This window comes from Chenopodium quinoa, unplaced genomic scaffold (assembly GCF_001683475.1).
Source record: "Chenopodium quinoa cultivar QQ74 unplaced genomic scaffold, ASM168347v1, whole genome shotgun sequence".
In the NCBI taxonomy this organism is placed as follows: domain Eukaryota; kingdom Viridiplantae; phylum Streptophyta; class Magnoliopsida; order Caryophyllales; family Amaranthaceae; genus Chenopodium; species Chenopodium quinoa.
Genome location: NW_018744504.1, coordinates 504,223 through 524,702, shown reverse-complemented (window position 1 = coordinate 524,702; position 20,480 = coordinate 504,223). Strand labels below are relative to the sequence as shown.

The 20,480-nt window shown below is 35.7% G+C and overlaps 2 protein-coding genes across 2 annotated transcripts; one reads left to right on the top strand and one right to left on the bottom strand.

Moving 5' to 3' along the window:
* Positions 1–183: 183 nt before the first annotated feature.
* Positions 184–11,463, bottom strand: LOC110698302 (5'-nucleotidase domain-containing protein DDB_G0275467-like). The gene is made up of 13 exons (XM_021875708.1): positions 11,000–11,463; positions 10,723–10,890; positions 10,307–10,443; positions 10,063–10,212; positions 8,463–8,564; positions 7,760–7,924; positions 7,301–7,411; positions 5,774–5,871; positions 4,077–4,200; positions 3,792–3,881; positions 2,206–2,250; positions 1,186–1,506; positions 184–602 (listed from the first exon to the last, which is right to left on the bottom strand). The coding sequence occupies exons 1-13, from the start codon at positions 11,091–11,093 to the stop codon at positions 576–578; spliced, it is 1,632 nt and encodes a 543-aa protein (XP_021731400.1). The 5' UTR covers positions 11,094–11,463; the 3' UTR covers positions 184–575.
* A 1,679-nt stretch (positions 11,464–13,142) lies between these two features.
* Positions 13,143–18,790, top strand: LOC110698301 (HD domain-containing protein 2-like). The gene is made up of 8 exons (XM_021875707.1): positions 13,143–13,444; positions 13,533–13,657; positions 13,754–13,791; positions 15,546–15,656; positions 15,885–15,964; positions 16,589–16,625; positions 16,874–16,915; positions 18,146–18,790. Exons 1-8 carry the CDS (start codon positions 13,157–13,159, stop codon positions 18,211–18,213), a joined length of 789 nt encoding a protein of 262 aa, XP_021731399.1. The 5' UTR covers positions 13,143–13,156; the 3' UTR covers positions 18,214–18,790.
* The last annotated feature ends 1,690 nt before the right edge of the window (positions 18,791–20,480 follow it).

Below are 20,480 nucleotides of genomic sequence, written 5' to 3'. Positions count from 1 at the left end.
CAAAAATTGATTGATTTTGGCAATGCCAAGAAGGAAGAAGCCCATGCCAAGGAACAAAACAGCCTCAACATATGTTGGTATGGAAAAGTGCGAATTGCAGATGATCAAACATGTGTGAATTAGGCTCAAACCAAGACAAAGTTGAACAAGATGCATTCAAACACTAAATATTATTATCTAACATGCAAAGTAAATGTCACGAAATACATTGGAGAAATATAAACATTATCCAACATATGGAGTATTACATGGAAAGAAATTGTTAAAGGCAATACATTGGTAAAAAATAATGATGTTTACAAATGATTATTGTTTCTATATTCTTTTTCTCATCTATCAACCTTGGGTTGTGTATAAGATTTTCCATAATCTACATGTTATGGAATAAGCAAAAACTGTATTTACGAACTTTACAACATTTGCCTAAACTGTATTTCAAACTTTACAACATTTGCCTAAACTGTATTTTGTATAAGCAAAAAAAATCATTTGCAGTGAGCACGCAGACTTTACTCACAGGATCAAAATTTGAGTCCAAAATTATAACAATCCTAAATGATTAAAACGAATGTCTCCTATGTCTTGAACAAGCTTGAAGGAACCTGAACAACATTAAAAATAAGATATAAGTTACTGCACAAAGAAATCAAAGATTAATAAGATTAATATGAGTATATTAAAGAACTGAGTAATTAATTTTAACAACAAGCTATTATTGATATAAGTCCCATTAAGAACCAAGCTCAACCATTTTTAATCCACCCTCCCCCTCTCCTCCTTTTCGTTTTTTCTAATAATGGGTCTCTCCATTTTCTTCCAAAGTCCTTCCCAACAGAAATTTCCAGAGTTAAATTAATCACTTCAAGGTTCATTAGTACGAACTGAGCTATCAGTCCATTCCTGTTCAAGCTTATCATCATCATACAACAATAAAAAGCCAAAAAGGCAGCCCATGCAGAAGTGGAGTGGGAGAAAGAAAATAGGTAGAGATAAATAACCCAGCAACATATCTTTAGTTGTTTCAACTTCAAATGTCATAAAAGAATGTCTTGGACGGAAAACCCCCCCTCCTACTCCCTCCTCATCCTACCCCCTCTGCCCAAATAAATATGCCAGGCAAATAATGGAAAAGCATAGAGGTTGACTTCACATAAACTCAAAATTCACTGGAAAACATCAACATACCTTCACATGATGTGGCATGATCTTGACATCAAAAGGCACATGAAGCCATGCTTCAGGTGGATAGAACAGGAAATTTTCTGGCTTACTGGTGTAAACATCTGCATACTGATGGATGTGATAGGCAAAGGAGGATTCTTGACCAGTATCAGTGAGGAAAGTGGCCCCAAAAGCCTTGTTGAACATGTTTTTCATGGTGCAGCGTGCTGTTTGCCTCTCCTCATTGAGCTCTTTCATGAGTGACCTGTATGTTTCACTTTTTTGTGAATCTACAACAGTTGCATGCAATCTACCTAGGAGCTCTTGGATAATGTGAAATCTCGCCTGTGCCAAAAGAGAGATAAATCTTTAGAAGACCCATAGCATATGAATAAAAAGAAATCAAGGGACTTAACACATTTTGTAAACAGAATCTAGCACAAGCATTAATATAGTCCAATAATATTGGCAAAGATGAGTGTACAACTGAAATATGTGGTTAAACTATCACATCTAGAAACTACTCTTATTTTATGTGTATTATAACAAGTCTTTATTATTACCCCAATCAAATGGGAGCAACCATCAGTTATCGCATGGTTTTAATAGTACAGTGTCACAAATTCAAATGAAAATTTAAAATAGCATACATTCTAAAGTAAATCCTATTGTATGCAGCAGATTCATTAATTTTTTACAACAAAAAGCATAAATTGGATCAGTCTAAAACTTTGCAAGGTTTATGTGAAATCTGCTTTTGATCTCATTTTCTTTGCTTCATCATTGGTTGGCAAATTACATGATCTAATCATCATTTGTACATGTAACAAAAACTGTAAACTTGTGAAATTCCAGTCATAGGATATCCCTGTTAATCAGCTTATCAGATAGCATTGTTTGTTAAGATACTTACTGAGATATGGTCAGCAATATGTGAGATTACATCAAGTTACAACTACCATCAGTGATTGTAAAATATTGACCACAAATGAATTGGGCGGTGGAGGTGACAAATAAGAACATCACAAAGATCTCAAAGGGTACCTGCTCAAAACGATAAGATTCCTCATTCTGGATACGTATTTCATTCTGCAAAAATCAAATCAAACCGTTATAAAGGAGCTTGTGAACTGAAAAAACTATACAAGCATCAATGGCTGAAATTTATTCCAGGACTATGATTATAGGAACACTAATCCCATGATCAGAAAGTGGCTATATACATCCACCCAGTGCTTAAATTATCTTGACAATTTGGAATCCTTAGACCCATTAATGCATTAAGAAGACACTGATTTGAAGCATTAATACTGACACACCGTGCTACACTCCCTTGCTTCAAAATTTGTAGAAAAAATTTAAGATCTATTTTTAGTTGTGACGCACATCTCATCATCTATACATGTTATCACCAACAACAAATCTTTAAAGCACATTTATCCAAAAAGTAAGCCCAGTAATTATTTGTAAATTCCAAAAAATAACAAAATACAAAGAGAGTTGGCCAGCTGTGCACCTTTATGAAAAGATATTCACACACACACACACACACACACAAAAAAAAAAAAAAAAAAAAAAAAACCACACACAATCTACAAAAAAAATAAAAAATAAATGATAACAATGGCCAGGTCAATGTTATTGTTTTAGAGTAGCTAGTGAGAAGTTTGCATGTAGAGCACTGCTCAAATTTTTTGATGATGGTGATAATATCCAATGGTATGTAGATGATAAGATGTGTATCAAGATTGAATAGAAATACTTCATAAAACGTTCAACAATTTTAGAAGCAAGGAGTTGTTTTGAGATTAATACTTTAAACCAGTGGTGTAGAGGTATCAATTTATGTTTTCCATTATTGGGTTTTAGGATTCCAAATTCTCAAGACATTTTAGTTAGTGATATTAGGTTAAAACCCAAGTTAACCACACGAGTGTGTCAAGTAGTATCTTGACATTAATTGAAAGCCTTGATGGGAGCTTGGCAAAGTGATTAACTAACATGTAAATGCGGCAAAGTCATTGACAGCACAGAGCATGAAGTTTCCTTATTGATTAGGATATTATGTTTAGAAAATAGGAGTTTTAGTAGAGGTATATATTACTTGTTCTGCTCAAAATGAGAACATCAAAGTTGACACTAGACTGTAGGCTACTAGAACCCCATAAAGTCTTTGCAATGTCAACATCAGAAATCCAAGTCTTAATCATCATTATTGCACAGAAAGATATCAACCTTATCTCATATTGAAACTTCAGATTTCACCTACTGACACAGTATGCACTTCTTTCTATTAAGTTTTTAATCTTGTTCATCAGATAAAAGATATAATGATGTCACCCTTAATCTAGTAATTTAAATGGCTGTGCCGGACATTTTGCTCATAAATACTTCTGCTTCTTTCCCACAAAACCTCATCAAAATTCAAAACAGGTGTGGCAAAGATATAAATTCAAAACATTTAACAAAGAAATTATGATCCAGGGAACATGATAGTAATATCAGTTTCAGGATTTCAGGATTAGTATATTAAAAGAGGCAATGCAATAAATGAAGAAAATTGCATACATTCCAAAACAATTAATTGATAAGACAAAAAGAATTGTTACAAAAATTAACAAAAAACTTACTTCCAATTCATGAATGATAGCAGCAGTACGCCACCCTGCCTTTGAAGGCCCTCTAAGATCGCTAAACAAATGGTCACCAAAGTATATGACCTACAAAATGTAGATATTTAAAGAAAGGACCAAAAGATGACGCGTGACAGCTAGAATAATACTAAAAGCTTGCAGTTTCAGTGAAGTAAAGATAGCACATTTTCAATACAATTAAGCTCCAGCAAGCAGAATCAGTAGAAGAAACCTAATGCTATAAAGGAGCCTTTCAGTAAGATAAAGCAAATTTTGACATACCTCTGGCCCGTGCCACTTTGTAATTTTGAGAAAGGATTTCAGACATCCATGGTAATATATTTTATTGGGAAGAAAAGCATCCACCTTAGAGAATGCCAACGTATCCTTGCTCGTGTCATAGCATCTGTGCCACAGAAAGATCAAAATCAGTACTTTGCAGTCAATGAAATAAAAATGCATGAATTCGAGAAAGTAACTAGTACAAATGTTCTCATCATGGTATATAGTTTTGGAGTTGACCTCTTGGACTCCATATGTCCAGTTAAGTCCAAAGTTTTAACTTTTAAATACTTTGTATATACTTACTAAATTTGCTTCTAATTAATTGACATGTACTTCTTCAATTCATTGATACTTGCACCACTTGCACTTTTATACCATTCACACACTCCTTTGACCATATGTTGTGAGCATAAAGAAAAATATAGTCATGTAGGATCTTGTTAGATTCGTCTAGATATATGCTTTCAATACATCAACTTTTAATAACTTTACTATAAGATAATTAAAGATATTCACGACAATTTAAGTAGTGATAAGCTTAAAACTCTAAATGGCACAAGTAAAAAGAACAACGGAAATATTCATATTTGGGAAGTTTCTTTTAGTTGACACATTTTCTGTTTGGGTAACTTTTACCCTTATACTGTTGATTTACCCAGTAGTTTTTGCCTTCCCTCTCCTTGCTTTACATTTCCACTAATACTGTTGTACATAATTGCTTTTGCCATCTCTCTCTTAAGACATAATAAGTAATGGGTCTACATTACAGAAATAGAAGTATATTTCATAATTATGTCAAAATATACTTCGTATATATTAATCTATATTAAAGAGTAGATCTAAGAAAGTACATGTGCCAAGCAGCACCCTTCTCATGCACTAGAAAAATGTCACATCATCCATCAATTGTAAGCATTTTTAACGACACCAGAGATGTTTATTATTGGGTGTTGTGAACTTAAGACCAACAAAAAAGAATAATAAGTGCTACCATCTTAATTATCCTTTAATCAAATACAGTATATTTAATAATACTACGTATTTAACTTGGATTGGGGGTGCCACTTTACGGGTTATACTACTCATGTGCGGTATTTTGTCACAAACAAATCAGAAGCATATAGTAGGCACAGACTCACACAAACACATGCAAAGTGAGACATACATTTATACCCATATAAACAGACATTGGCATGAATGGCATCAATGCACGCATATATACATATACAACAGGGTTTGATTCTCATTCCCCCTTTTTTTTCCGAATTCCAACACACCATACTTCCTCAACAGTTGACATATTATTCAATACCTTAAAGCACAACATTTAAGGGAATTGGAAGCTATAAACCTATGTAATCCACATTATTTATAGGTCGTTCAGAGTCTTCAGACTCGTCCAAACTCGTATGAAGTGTGAAAGCCATTTACAATTAAAGGGGAAGAGGTTATTTCTTCTAACAGGGATTCAACAAACTTGCTAATTACTTTCCAAGCTCCCCCCCCCCCCTTTGCCCAAAAAACAAAAAAAAAATTGTGAACTTGTCAAATAGTAAAACAAACTATGAAGTAGATAGCAACTTAACTTCCCATATCCATGGCATGCACCAGAACAAACCACATATAGATAAATAATGTGATACTGGTTAAGATCTACATATTAATAAATAATTAGAAGAGCATAAGATCTTAACCGGAATGGTCGCTCTGACGTATAAAAGTCTGGCTTATTGGCTTTAGCAATGACTACATCAAATAGATCTCTCCAAGAGTCACCACAGCCCAGGGAATCCTGATCAACACATTAAAAGAACATTACAATTTTTGAACTTCATGAATCTTCACAAATAAGATATAATTTATTGAAATGACAAAACAAATGTGAAGAACAAGTGCAAAACAATTATAAGGATCCTCAAAAATAAAGCAGGAGATTAGAGTATAAATAATACTACGTATTTTGAAAATAAATCCTAACAAATAGTTATATTTCTTAACTCAGTTGTTTCTTATCCCAATACATTCTTGGCAATCATGTCAAAGTATCAAACCCACAACAAATCAGTTAATATAGCAGCTCCACAGAAAATGCTTGCATTTCATTCTAACAAAAACACCACATAATAGTCATAAAACAATTCCACCACATCTTTTCCTTGGCACCTCTAAAGCCAACAAAACAAGCCTATTGCAGATCTAACACTGTAGAAGGGAAGACCCAAGTCTCTCCAATGCACAGAAAATAGCCTCCGAGCCTAATTTGTCTTCAAAAAGGCGCACAGCACACCATAAAAAACAAACGCCCAACTAAGAATTTAACATCCCACTGTTGGTGTTGGTCCTCTTTCCTCAGATAATAATAGTTTTTTAGTCTTTAAATAATTAGAAAACAGAAATATATTACTTGGTGATGAATTGATTTACAAGTATGAGTTTACTAATCTAGGTATTAACACAATGTCTAGAGGAAGTAGTATATACTGCCAAAAGGTGTTAAACTGGTGAATACCAACTACACATTAATATTGCATGTTTGTATGTTCTTTAATTTTCTATAAGAGCACATAAATTCCAAATTGATGTTGGGCAGTCCTTTTTAATAAAGAGAAGAATGGAAGCTAATGGGAAATCAGGAATGCATTACCCAAGAGACTAGGAAATCTATTGAAAATGTTAAAGCTTATACTTGTAGGACGACTTGTCGTAAAACATATATCATTATCTATTACCATAAATTTATAACTGTAAATTAGAGATACCATGATTGTTTTCACAATAGAAATATATCTGGATTCGTTATTTGTGTTTCCCTCAGCTTGTATTATTGAATTTAGTACCTTAGTAAAATTTTGTTATATTTTGGCAATTGATAGAATTAATAACCAAGAAAGAAACGCAGTAACAAAGTTACTTACAAAAGATCTCAGCTTCCAAACAAAAAAAGCCTCAAAAGACACAAGCAGACAACCCTGCTGTTACATCCTCAACTGACTCCTAATAGCATCGGTGCATCTACATGCAACATGAAACATAACTTCCTGATCAATTACATCCAGACTCTTATGCTCATTTTTAAAGATAATAGCAATCCTATGACTCCAGATATGACAAACAGACTCTGTAAAGCACATTACATAAAGTTTAAGCCTGTCTTTAACACTTTTGTAAAGTTAGTGAACCAAGATGTGCATGAAGGGAAGAATTGACAGTGTGAAAATTACCTCCAAAAGAAAGCGCAAACCGCCATCAACAAAATAATAGGGTGAATTAGTCAGCAAGAACATTTTCTTTCCTTTGTCTCTTAGCATCTTCAAAAAGCAATACAACTGATCCTGTAGCATTAAACAATGCAAGCCATATAAAAAAAATTATTGAGTGCTTTTAAATATAGTAAGCATCACACTATCAAATTGTAGGTGATAAACTTTTTCAAATGTTATTTAACCATCATCTTGACACACTTTGAAATTTGGGAAGAATTGAGGACATGATGAATCATTTCTCTAGTCACTTTAAAATTCAAAACAATACTATATATTTTTTGTTTAAAATTCCATTACAGTTTTAACTGTATTTTGAGGATGTATAGACTATAAACTTAAAACCTTTTTTTGGGACATATGGATAGTGGAGTAACACAGAATTACTAGTGATAGTGAAGAAACGGCATAATTACCCACATTTTTTACAAGATATCTCTCAGGATCAGCAATGATTGCCTTATGAGCTACTCCACTTCTATGAACATGCTGAATTGCATGATTGATATCATGATAGACATACGAAGCATCAAACTCCAGTTTTTCATCGACAAAATGTTGCACGATGTCAGCGATCAAGCATGCCTTCAATGTAGCAAGCAAATGGAGTTAGACAAGCAAACCAGGTCTTGGGGGGGGGGGAGAGAGGAAGGGGGGCTGCATATAAGTTAAAAGAATGCAGTTGATGCCAGAAATAAAATTATCTGCTTGACCATTAAGATTGTTATTGAAGCAATATAAATGTTACAAGAAATCATAATAACAACAATCATGTCTTATTTCCACACACTTATTGTGAGTTTAACAATATACAAAACCATCAATTATTCTCATTCAGTCTTGTCTCTCTTTTATTCCTATATATTTTTATTCGTTCTAAAAAAATTGTGAGGATGGAAAGGGTAGAAGGTGGTTTTAGATTCACAGCTTGATTTTTCTCTATACAAACATTGGAAAGGTAAAACATATTATAAAATAAATACATTGTACAACCCCACTACTTACTACCTATGTTGGCATAATGTGAATCTATAAATACAAACAGACTAATAATGTGATTGCTAAAGCAAGGCAGGATAACAGCATGCAATTATTAGAAAGATGTGATGAAAAAGGGCCTTACCTCACTAAAGCAGAAAAAATCCATCAAACTAACAAGCCCCCGGGCTTGATGGCGACCAATATGTCTTGTTCCATACATCTCTATTATCTCCTCCCGCCTTAGCTGTACATACAAATGGAAAACATCAGCAGGAATCAGATATTCCTCATTATAGACCAATTTATTTGCATCAATTAAGATAGAGTATGCTACACAATGAAATCATTCCTAGGAGACACAATAAAGTCCAATTCTAGGGTGATTGAGAAAAAACATGTGATTCTCAGACACAAATGTCCAGTTTTCCTATCAAATATGAACAGTATAATAAGCTTTGGATCAAATACAGAACTCCTTTGAGCTAGGTGAGGCGCATAAACTTGAAAGTTAACTCTAAAATTTTCTGATATTTATTAAGAGCACCATACTTCAATGAGGCTGGCAGCAGGCCCCTCATCACCTAAGTGCACCTTGGGCTATTTAATACCTTGCTTTATATTTCTTGTAGCTGCAAAATGCAGTGTAAAGTTACCACAATGGTAAAATGAAGCATTTAAGCATCCTTTAAAACTGCATTACCATTGTCATCTAAGAGCCAAACTTTCTTTTTCTCCACCTTATTATTTGCTCATTGATGGTTCAACATGGTGCTTAAGTTCAGCTTGGATGGTACACCTTTAATCATAAAGCATTTTGATAGTGTTCCAATGACATTAACTATTCCACGAATTACATCACTTTTTATAAATATCAGTGTACAGTTTATATAAAAGCTTGGTTTACAAAAGTGCAAGGGACAACTAAGACACAAGGTATGCACATCACAGAAAATGAGCTTCTTTATGCAAAATCCTTGCAATTAATATTTTTTTATATCATATTGCAAAACTGCTTTGTATTTTATCTTTTCCACTTCTGGATGGGTGAGCTACTGAGCTTTAAGAGGGGTAGCAACTAGCAAGAGATAGAAGAATTTAACAATAAAATGAAAATAAAGTTAAATATAATGAAGGGGGTGGGGTCTCAAATGCATATATAAGCAATTATAAACTTTTCCATCAACAAAACAGCAAGTTGGCAAGAGGGCAATGCTCAGGGAATACGCCAATGATTACCCAAAAGCTCATCTACACAAGAAGAATCCTTGTGGCAAGACGATAATAACAGCCCATATCTCATGTGCACAAACATTAATAAGGGTAGTCAGAGGCTATGAGATTGGCCAACAAAGAACACGAACCCCCTACTTCATGATTAGAAAAGTGAGAGCTCCTACATAATTCCCAACAAAGTACATGAGAATCTTGTCACTACCAATCCTTTGGAGTGCTGATTCTGTGCAACAGGATAGAGGAATGTACTATTACACAACAGTCCATCCCATTTGTGACAATATTCCAAATGGCGGTGTTAAGAGTTATTCGTTTTCTAATCCTAAATAGAGGATTCTGCTATTCCATTCAATTAGGGGTAGCAAGATTACACTAAAATACAACTAACTTATAACATACTCATTATTAGTACAATGTAAACCTCCAAAATCTAATTTCAAGGAAAACACTACTATTAAAATAAATGAGACAATGCATAGAAGCAATAATCATAAGAGGTCACAACCCACCTTACGACGACCAAAGAAGCATCCATCAGGCTCAATTGATCCGAAAAAATCCAACTTCAAGAGACACCCTTTTAACTTGTCATAGTACAAACCTCTAATAGGGAAGCTATGGTCATATTTGAACTTCAAGCAACTTTCTGGATACCTAAGCTGCAACCATCAGAGTAGACTATGTAAGATATAACAAAGAAACAGAAGCCAATGGCTTAAACAACTGGTTCAAATTTCAAGAAAAACATTGAACCTCATTGACTAAATGCTCCTTGGCAAGGTCATAAATCAAAGCTTGTAGATGAGCAGAGTAATGTGCTAATGTGTAATCATAGTCAAACCCATAAACTTGAACGTTGTCCAATCGCAAGTTCTTGTTCACATATATCCCTGGAAGAGCAATCCCAACATAGAGTTGATTCAAGTATCCAATCCAAATCAAATGCATTTCAACAATATCAATGTAAAGAGTCTTTTACATTGTTTATGTTGATTAAACTATCCAATCTGAAACAAAGTGCATTTATCACACCCTCCAATTCAAGATTATGCATACATTTATTGCATAGCAATTCTAAACTGAAATTTAACAAGATAAAGTTGCAAACTATACAAGATTACAAGATTTTTCAAGTGAATGATTAATCTGAAATGGAGGTAGAATTATACCCTCAGGATTCATCTTAGGCATAGACTTAAGAGTCTGTGGAATTGTAAGGAAACACTGCTTGGCAATCTCTAAATCACTCCGAATTCTCTCAACTTCATCCTCCACTACCCCGTCTTTGATTCTCAACACTTTCTGGTCACTGAAATGCCGCAAACTCCCTTCAATTCCTACAAGATTGAACATCATTGCATCAAAAATTATCAAAATGCTCAAATTATAACCAAATTCAAACGCAAGGAAAGTCCAAATTTATAATGAATCAACTCAATTAAGTACCTTCAGTAGAAGAAGCAGAAGAAGTCCAAGAACTGCAAGTCCGAGCAAAGACACCAAATGAGCGGGAAGGAAGAAGCCTACGAAATGCAGCCATGGCAGAGGAGGAGAGAGAACTAGCAGAAATTGTTCAAGAATGCTGAGATTATGAGGTTGAATTTGGGGGAAATGAAGAATTAGGGTTCTTCGTTGAAGAAATTCTGGTGAAATGTGATGAAGTTTGGAGAGTTGAATTTAATGTTAATTCCAGAAAATGAATTTCGACGGCGTAGGAATATGAAAAGTAGGCGGGTGTTTTAATTGTGTGCGAGACTGTTAGAGCGTGTGATCTCGTGCTCCTTTTCTCTTATAACATGTGATTCTTGTTAAGCACTCAAGTCTGTTATCGTCGGAATAGAGCTGTCAAATTGGTTGTGCAAGTCGGACTCGGATTCAATTTTTTCTTATATACTCCTTGTTTTTTTAAATACTTGCTTTATTTCGAAAGTTTTTATAATATTTAATTTATTTCTCTATAAATCATATTATTAATTTTATACTCTAATTCTCCACTACTTTTGTTGTTTACAATTTTTTTATTCTTTCACATACCCCACTACCTCTGTATTTTATTATTTTATCCAATTTGTCCTAAAATTCCGCGTATAGAGAAATGAGCGCATGGAGAAATAAACTGAGGTAGTATTAAACTTGTGTCATATTAGGTTGGTGTAAGTGTATAGTAGAATTCAAATTTAAATCGTCTTAGATCAATTTTATTTATTTATTTTTGTAAAGAATTGGATCATTTTAGATTTGGTAGGGTTGTCTTAAGTCAAACTGATTTATGATATTCCTACGTATTACATTCTTAATGAGAGTGAGAGATAGCTCAAGTGGTAAGAGCTTCCATTCTGGTTCCAGATGATCTAGTGATCGATTCTCATCACCTGCAGAGGCGGACCTTCATGGGGGGCCATCATGGGCCCAAAAAAAATATTAGTTGAATAGGATGGGTATTAGTGTATTAGATAGTTCAAGAAATACATGTAAAGGCCCAAATTTGTTGTAATTGCTTTGACTGTGTAACTGACTTCCTATCTACCTCCCTCCTAGATTCCCCCTAGTGGCCTATTTTTTTTTTCTTTTCCCTAATTTTTTTAATAAACCCTAGGTACTACACGGTTAAAGCAAGTTACTAGTACTTATTATCATCAATTTACTTAGAAAGACTAGCACTACTACATTATGAGAACCACCATCTTCTTCATCATCCTTCTGTTTGCGCCACACTATCATCTTCAAACAACCATCCTTTGTTTTCATAAAACACATGTCATTAAATATAACTGAGGAGGCCGGATATTGAGTTTATTCACTCACATTTTTAATATAAGGCAACTTTAATTCCCATTTAACTAGTCTATTGTCAATATTACACAATTTTTTAGAGTGAGGAATAACTTAAGTGGTTAGAGCTTCCCACCTGATTTAAGGAGGTAATGGGATCGATTCTCACCCCCGTTCTTATGATGCGCTCTCTAAACACCAAAAAAAAATTACACAATTTTTAAATTAAAGGACCAATATAAGATTAATGATATGCTATTCGGCGATACTTCATTTTAGACCATTAAGACATGACTAAAACTCAAATTCCACCAAAAATCACTTGACTTGACATAACAATTTTCAATCAAATTTACTATAATAACCATTTTAGCATCAAACACAAATGTGCGCATTGTTTATCGTAATAAGCACATTGGAAACAAACTCAATGCGCCTTTTGGGGCTTGCCCTTCGTGATCAACAACAACAAAAAAAAACCATAAACAAACTCAATGCGACCTGTTTTCGAATACAAAACCAACTTGAACATAATTCAACCCGAAACAACTTAAAACCCACCTCGCAGTTTAACATAATCCGACCTAAACGACATAATTCACACACCCGTAGTTGAACGTAATCTGACCCAAATGACATAATTCACACACCCGTAGTTAAACATAATCTGAGCCAAACAACATGTCTTGTAATTGAACGTAATCCGATTTGAACAATCTAATTCACACTCCATAATTGAACTTAATTTGAGTTAAACGATTCAATTCGTTTATTTCGACCTTATAATTGAACATAATCCGACTCGAACGACCTAATTCACACCCTATTATAATGTTATATGCACTTAAACCTTGTATCACTCCCCCGGAAAAGAAGGGGAAAGGGCCCCAAAAAAGAAACCCAAGCCAAGAAGGGGAAAAAATGTGGAGTGTAAGCAGAAGTTCACTGACTACATTTCCCTCCTTCCTATCCTCTCTCAACAAATTCACCTCCTTTTCATCAACTCCCAAGCTTCTTCGCATGGCTTCCTCCTCTTCCAACAACAATAACAACCCAGATAATGCTTCTGTTTCTCCTTCTTCTGCTATCGACTTTCTCACACTATGCCATCGTCTCAAGGTACAATTTCATCGTGCTTTAACTTTGAATTTTAGTAATTTTTTTTGGGTTTTTCTTATTTTGGATGAATTTGTGGTTTTTATGGCAGACAACGAAAAGGGCAGGGTGGGTGAAGAGAGAGGTTCAAAACCCAGAATCAATTTCTGACCATATGTATCGTATGGGGTTAATGGCTCTCATTTCTGCTGATATTCCTGGTGTTAATCGTGATAAGTATGTTTTATTTTGGCTATTTATTTGATTGTTAATATTAGCAAAAGTAGTGTTAGTATAAGATTTCTTAAATTTTTTTGTGGGGTTTTTTGTAAGGTGTGTGAAGATGGCTATTGTCCATGATATGGCTGAAGGTATGAAGATTTTGATTTAATTTTACAATTCAAATGAGTTTGTTGAATAATTATTCGTTGTAGTTTTGGAATTGCTAAGTTGAAAGACAACTTTTGTATTCTTCTACTTGTTTTGTAATTTAGAATAATTGTACTTGAACAGTAGTTGTGATGGAGGTTGATTAGAATTGGAATGTGGGGTAGGAATAGAATCAAAAGAACTAGGACTAAATTCATGAGAGTGTGAATTGAGATTTTATAATTGTCCGAGCTTTTGAAGGCATATTAAAATGAGGTGAATTAACACCGGCATTAGCATTATGCTGGTTAGTAAAATAGTTAGTCAATCACTTAAAAGGTCTTTTGTGGTCTTGTGGACATGTAAAATAAGAGATATCTGGCCATAGTTATGCAACTAGCATTGGCATTGGCATTGGCATAAATAGTTGAAAAAAGAAAAGGGAATTGTAAAACCTACTTGGGGCCATGAAAAAATGTATTCCTTTTAAAGACAGATTCTTACTTTTAGAGAGTGGGGATACTAGTGCAATGAAAATTTTGCTGAAAAGTAGAGTGGGAAAGGACCTCCTAAAATCGGGAGGGAAGCTCTAACCACTTGAGCTATCCCTCACTCTTTGTTAGGGTTGTTGGTTGATAGGCAATGAGTGTTTTGTTAGCTTGTCAAATTTTGTTCATTGAGACGCTTCTCACTGAGGTAAAGATACTCTGTGTACTTGTGCATCTCAACATTAGCTCTAAATTAGAGCTCTTAATTCAAGGTTCAAGGTTACAATCGAACTTGTACTGTCAAGACTGCCCTCTGAGTGAGCAATGTAAAGTTTCATCACTTTTTTTTTTTTTCGTTATTAAGGGATATACTATTGCCTAAATCTTCATATTTTCCCTACAAAGGTTCCTTCCAAAGCAAGAGAATAACTCTAAGCTTTGATGGTACCAGTACTGGAATTTTCATGCAATATCTTTGAGGACTTTGATGAATAATATGCTCAGGCCTACCTGAGCTCCTATTTCCACCTTTTACTGCATCAAGTATAAGTACTTGGGCATATTTCATAAACCTTCAAATTTGCTAACATATACATAGTATAACTGACTCTGATTTTCTAGGACACTACTTTTAATCAATGTGCTCTACCTTGGTTTCTGAATTCTGTGTCCTTTTTTTTATATAAAAGAAAACCCATCAATGTCCTATTAATTAACTAGACATAAAACATGCTTCAGTTTACTCCTTTCGTATCATAGCTCTAAATTAATAGCACTAAAGGCTTCCATTTTTCAATCATAATTTCAAGAAAATGTCTTTCCTTATCTTCTTTTTCTGTTTTATTTATTTATTTGTTATCTTTATGTTTTTGACGAGAGGATCATGTGGCTTCTTAGTGACATGGCAAAGCTTATAGTATAATTGGCCCCTAAATTGGGAATAACATCTGTTTTGAAATGGAAGGAGATATGCAAGGTGTTGTCTGGGTTTCTGTGATAAGTGGCCTTTCAGCTGCAAAAATAAGTTCTATTCATTACCTTAAACTCTTAAAAGAGCTACAGTTTCACCTCTTGGAGTAAAAGTTTCATGGTACAGGATAGACAAAGGTGTTATTTGTTTTGGTGATACTGCTTTAAGTTTAACATGATAAATGATTATTAATGACAATAGTCAAAACTTTTATTGCTGTCCTTTTAAACTCTATATGATTTCTTTTTGTTTCCCTTTAAGTTTGTCACATTTCTCTTTGTTCTCTCTCCCCTTGCAGCAATTGTAGGTGATATTACTCCTTGTGACGGGATTTCCAAGACAGAAAAGAGCCGGAGAGAAAGGGAAGCACTTGACCAAATGTGCAATCTCCTTGGTGGAGGATCAAGAGGTTTTTTTTTTCTTTTTCTTTTTTTCTTTTTCTGCGCCTTACTCTCTAGATGGCTCATTGTGTACTCTATTTCTTATGAAAGAGAGGGGAGGGAGGAAGGCTTTCAGTGGAAAAAAGGAAATTGAAAAAGACTTATCAACCCCTTCCATTTAGTTCCCCTGGTGAATTTCTAAGTTGCCGTGTTTCTTGATTGTATTATGTTCTCTGAGTAATATTTATAAATTGCAGCCAAAGAGATACATGATTTATGGATGGAGTATGAAGAAAGCTCATCACTTGAAGCAAAAATCGTTAAGGACTTCGACAAAGTATGTTAACTTCTGCACTTTTATTTTTAGCAATTTACATTATTCTATGTTCTTTAAGATCATAATATATTGTTGCTGTTTTCTTTTCTCAGCTATTGCATTGAACTCTTGAATATTCACTTTTTGGTAGTAGATGCATTATGCCATGGCTTCTTGTTGTACATACTAGACTTATATTACGCGAGTTATAGCCAAATCAATAATCATATGATTGCGCAAAGTGGCAAGTTTCAGACTTATGTATATGATGTAAGTAGGCTATAGTATCACTTTTTGCTTCAACTTACTCGCATCTCCCCTGGACAATCATGGGAATATGTGAATGTTCCTTTTTCCTTCTTTGTAAATGTCATTGTTGAATTATTGCTTCTAATATATTCTCCAAGGATTGCATTATGTGAACATCATGCATCACAAAAATGTGTTGTTTTCAAGTTATGTGGTTATCAAATTTATCACAGCAGTGCAACCTAATTGTTGAGTTTGAACATTGGTAGATTGTGAAATTGATTTGGATACACCGTACTATAAATTATATGTTATCTAGTAAAACCAAGTTCTCATATAAGATTGTTGCTTAGTGTCTTGTTGTCAGTCTAAAGTACTTTTTTGTTTTTCCTTCAGGTTGAGATGATACTTCAGGCATTGGAGTATGAAAAAGGTAATGCTGTCAACATAAGTGGTGATAACTATTGGAAAAGTCCTCTATCATTTAGCTAAAGTGAAATGGTGCTAAATAGTTTTTTCCCCTATCGTTTAAGGATGTTGGAATTGCTGACCGTTAATTCGATTCTTTACTCTTCTTTGAGATGCAATACCCGTTGAACTGCTTGAAGACTTTTTAGCTAGTTGGAGACTGTTGTATTGAGATGGAAATTAATGTTCAACTTCTTTTTTGTACTTGCACAGAACAAGGGAAGGATTTGGAGGAGTTTTTTGAGTCCACTGCTGGTAGGCATTTCTAATTGATTTCAACCTCTTTGTTCATATTTACCAATGTAGCTGTTTTTTTGTTTATTGAAATATGGACTTTCACACTACACTTAGATATGTTGGCCTACAGTATACATCTGTCCCATTGGAATACTGTACTGTATTGTGTAAATAAGAAAAGAATTAAATTCCACCTTCACTGTGGGCAAAAACAATTTGCTTTGTTTAACATCAAAGCACTAGGATGTACAACGATATTTGTATTAGTAAGTTAGCAGCATGTTTAGTATAGGGTATCAGTTAAGGTAATAAAACGATGCATGAGTGGCCATAGTAATACATCTGCTCTAATGAATCATTCTTTTTCATTTATCTTTTATTGTTCTTGTTTATTACTAGGTAGAGGAAGTTAACTGAGAAAAACAATTACACAAACTCCTCACTTAAGTGAACTTATGTCTTTGTACCTAATGGGCTGTTAAGATTTCTTCAATGAGATAACCTTCTTTAGATTATGCCAAACCCATCAAGTAAGGCTTGCATCCCACCCCAAAGGTTGTTGTATACACCGGGTGCATGGTGCACCCAAGGTATTTTTGGCTTATTTTGATGATTAACAATGTATAAAAAGGCTCAAGGTGCACCAAGGCGTTTTGGAGTACCTTGCGAGCGCCTTGGTGCGCCTCATTGAAGTGAGGCGCATATAATAAGAAATAAAAAAATTCTGAAAAAAGCTCTTGTTGCGCCTCAGGCTGCGCCGAGGCGCCCCTGAGCTGCGCCTCATTGAAGTCGCCTCGCCTAGACCATAAAAAGCGCATGACCTCTAACGCCTTGCGTCTCAGCGCGCTTTTTCAAACACTGATGATTAAATTAAAGATCTTTATTGCTTATTTAATCATCAAATAAACAAAAAATAACCTTGGTGCATCTTGCACCCGGGTGTAGTTAATTTTTTTTTATCCCCCCTCCCTCCAATCCTTCGTGTTTTTTATGTGGTGGTGGGCCTGGTGGCAGACCAATATAGATCAAAAGCATGGTGAAAATGTAGGAAATACACTTTTTTTTTTTTTTTTTCTTTTTTCTTAGACGTATTAAGAATAAGGAGTTCGAATTTCCTCAATGACATTTGTACCCGACTCATTAATTCTCAGGAAGAGATCACAGGCTCTTGATTTTTCATTTTGTTAATTTTGCTTCAATCCTTGGCTGTAACTTGCAGTTTGATTGTGAAAATGAACCTGTTTTCAGGGAAATTCCAAACTGATATCGGCAAAGCATGGGCATCGGAGATAGCATCAAGAAGAACAAAGCACTAGTAACTTACAGCAGCATCTTTTTACAGCCTGCTTGAAGCTTTGTAACACCTGAAGGTCTGACTCCTTGCCTATTTCCATTCTTTAGATCTTATGAGTCTGTTGGAATCTCGGGTTTTTTTTTTTTTTTTTTAAGTAAAATATGGTTTGTCAACCAGTCTTACCGCTTTTGCTAGAACTTATAGATAACTCCATCAATATTGGTTGGCTTACAGTGATTTTACGTCTTTCTGTATTTACAACTCATCAGTGACTTGAGAGTATCTTGTTATCGAAATGAAGCGAGTTTTGTGCACACTCTAGTCATATATAGGAGTTACTTTGGAGGGTGTTAGACCAATTTCTTCTTTCTGGTTTATGATTTTGTTATCATTTTAGGATTCATTTACAGAAGTGTTGCCAATAATAAAAATTTCTCTAAATGATAATCTATTATAAGCGTAGTTATATCATACATTCATGTAAGTAAACTTGTTGACAAAAAAATGTTACACAAACTAATACAAGACAGATTACAAAAAGCTAAATAAAACTAGTTGATTAGGGGATTTTTCCCCACCAGTCACCATCTGACAAGTGGACCAATCAGGTTCCGCCATGTGTCCTCACATGGGCCAATAGGAGCCTGCCACGTGTCAAGCAATGATCAGTCCACCTTGGACCAATTACGACACGACACGTGTCCTTCCCATAACACATGGGATAACCGGTCACCTAGGCCCAACTTCCGAGGGAAGCCCAATCAGCTCAAGGTTAACCTAAACCTAGATTGGCACGTTTTCCGAGGTTATAAATACCTCCCTTAATCCTCATTAAGGGGGATAACAGGCTGATCACGCTAAAAAAGCAGATTACCTACATTAAACACTCTCACCTAGAGAGACCCAATCACTTTAATTTCCGCATTAATTACTCCTTAATCAAGTACTAACTTGACCGTTGGAGGCGGAGCTCCCACCACCAGGAGTCTCCGTTGTTTTGCAGGTACAGGCGTCCGGTTCCAGTCTCGGAATTGTAACTCTCCCGCAGGACATCAGAAAACCCCGAAACATTTGGCGCCGTCTGTGGGGAGAGTACTTCTGAGATGGCATCCACGTTTGTACCGACTCCTGAAGAGAGGCGTCTCCTAGACGACCCTCAAGTTCAGTCGGACCACGATACTGAGAATGAATTTGAAGTTGAAGCTCACACAGCTTCAGACGGGACCCTAAGGGCCCGACGTACCCGTCATACCGAAAGGAGGGAACGGGAACATCTTCAAACTGGAAGCGAGCCAGCAGGCGCACCGCCTGTTCGGCAACAGCCGACTGACGGGTCTGCTCCCATCACAAGGAACGAACTCATGACCTTCATGAGGGACTTCAAGGGAGAAATTCAAGAGTTGATCAACAAGAAGCCGCCTGCTCTGGACAAGGAGCAGTCGGCTAAGAAACCCTCCACTTCACAGAAGAGGAAGCCAGTTCAAGGGCGAGAGGCGACTCCTCATCCTAAATCTAGGAAGCGGGAGCCGACTGCCCTTGATTTCACAAAATACCGTTTTCCTACTCCAGGAAATAGGAAACCTGTTCGTCATATTCAGGCAGACGGGTCGAGGAAAACATACACAGACGCTCGGCTACTGCTAGAGCAGAAGAAGAGTGACCGATTGTCAGAGTCGGCCTCTACTTCAAACTTTCAAGACAGTCTGCAAAATACCTCGATGAGGCACACTCAGTCGTATCATGAGAGTCAGTCAGGCGGCACCTCCCGTCAGTCCGACTTTCATAGCGACCAGGCGGTACCAAACTTACCGTTTTACCGCAACAACAGTATTTCTTACAGCCACCTCCGTTTGGTGGACATGCAGCAAAAAACGTCCAACCTATGGACTGACAGCTACGGTTACTTAGACTTGGCGAACAACCGTCGGCCTTCTCCAAGGAAATTACTGACGCCGCTCAGCCGGCTAAAGTGAAAAATGTATTAGTAGGCGCCTATGACGGCACTACTAACCCAGAAGACCATCTGATGGCATTTACCAACCTGATGTACCTTCAAGGGTTGGATGATCCCACTTGGTGCAAGTGTTTCCCAGCGACTCTCAAAGGAATCGCACAACAATGGTTCGGCAACCTGCCGACTGGTTGTGTAAATAACTTCAGGACGCTTGCTTACTTATTCACCTCCAACTTCGCCATGAACATCCCTGCGAAGAAGACGACCCTTGATTTAGGAACAATTCAGCAGGGCGAGAAGGAGGGGCTTCGTTCTTACATCAGGCGGTTTAACCT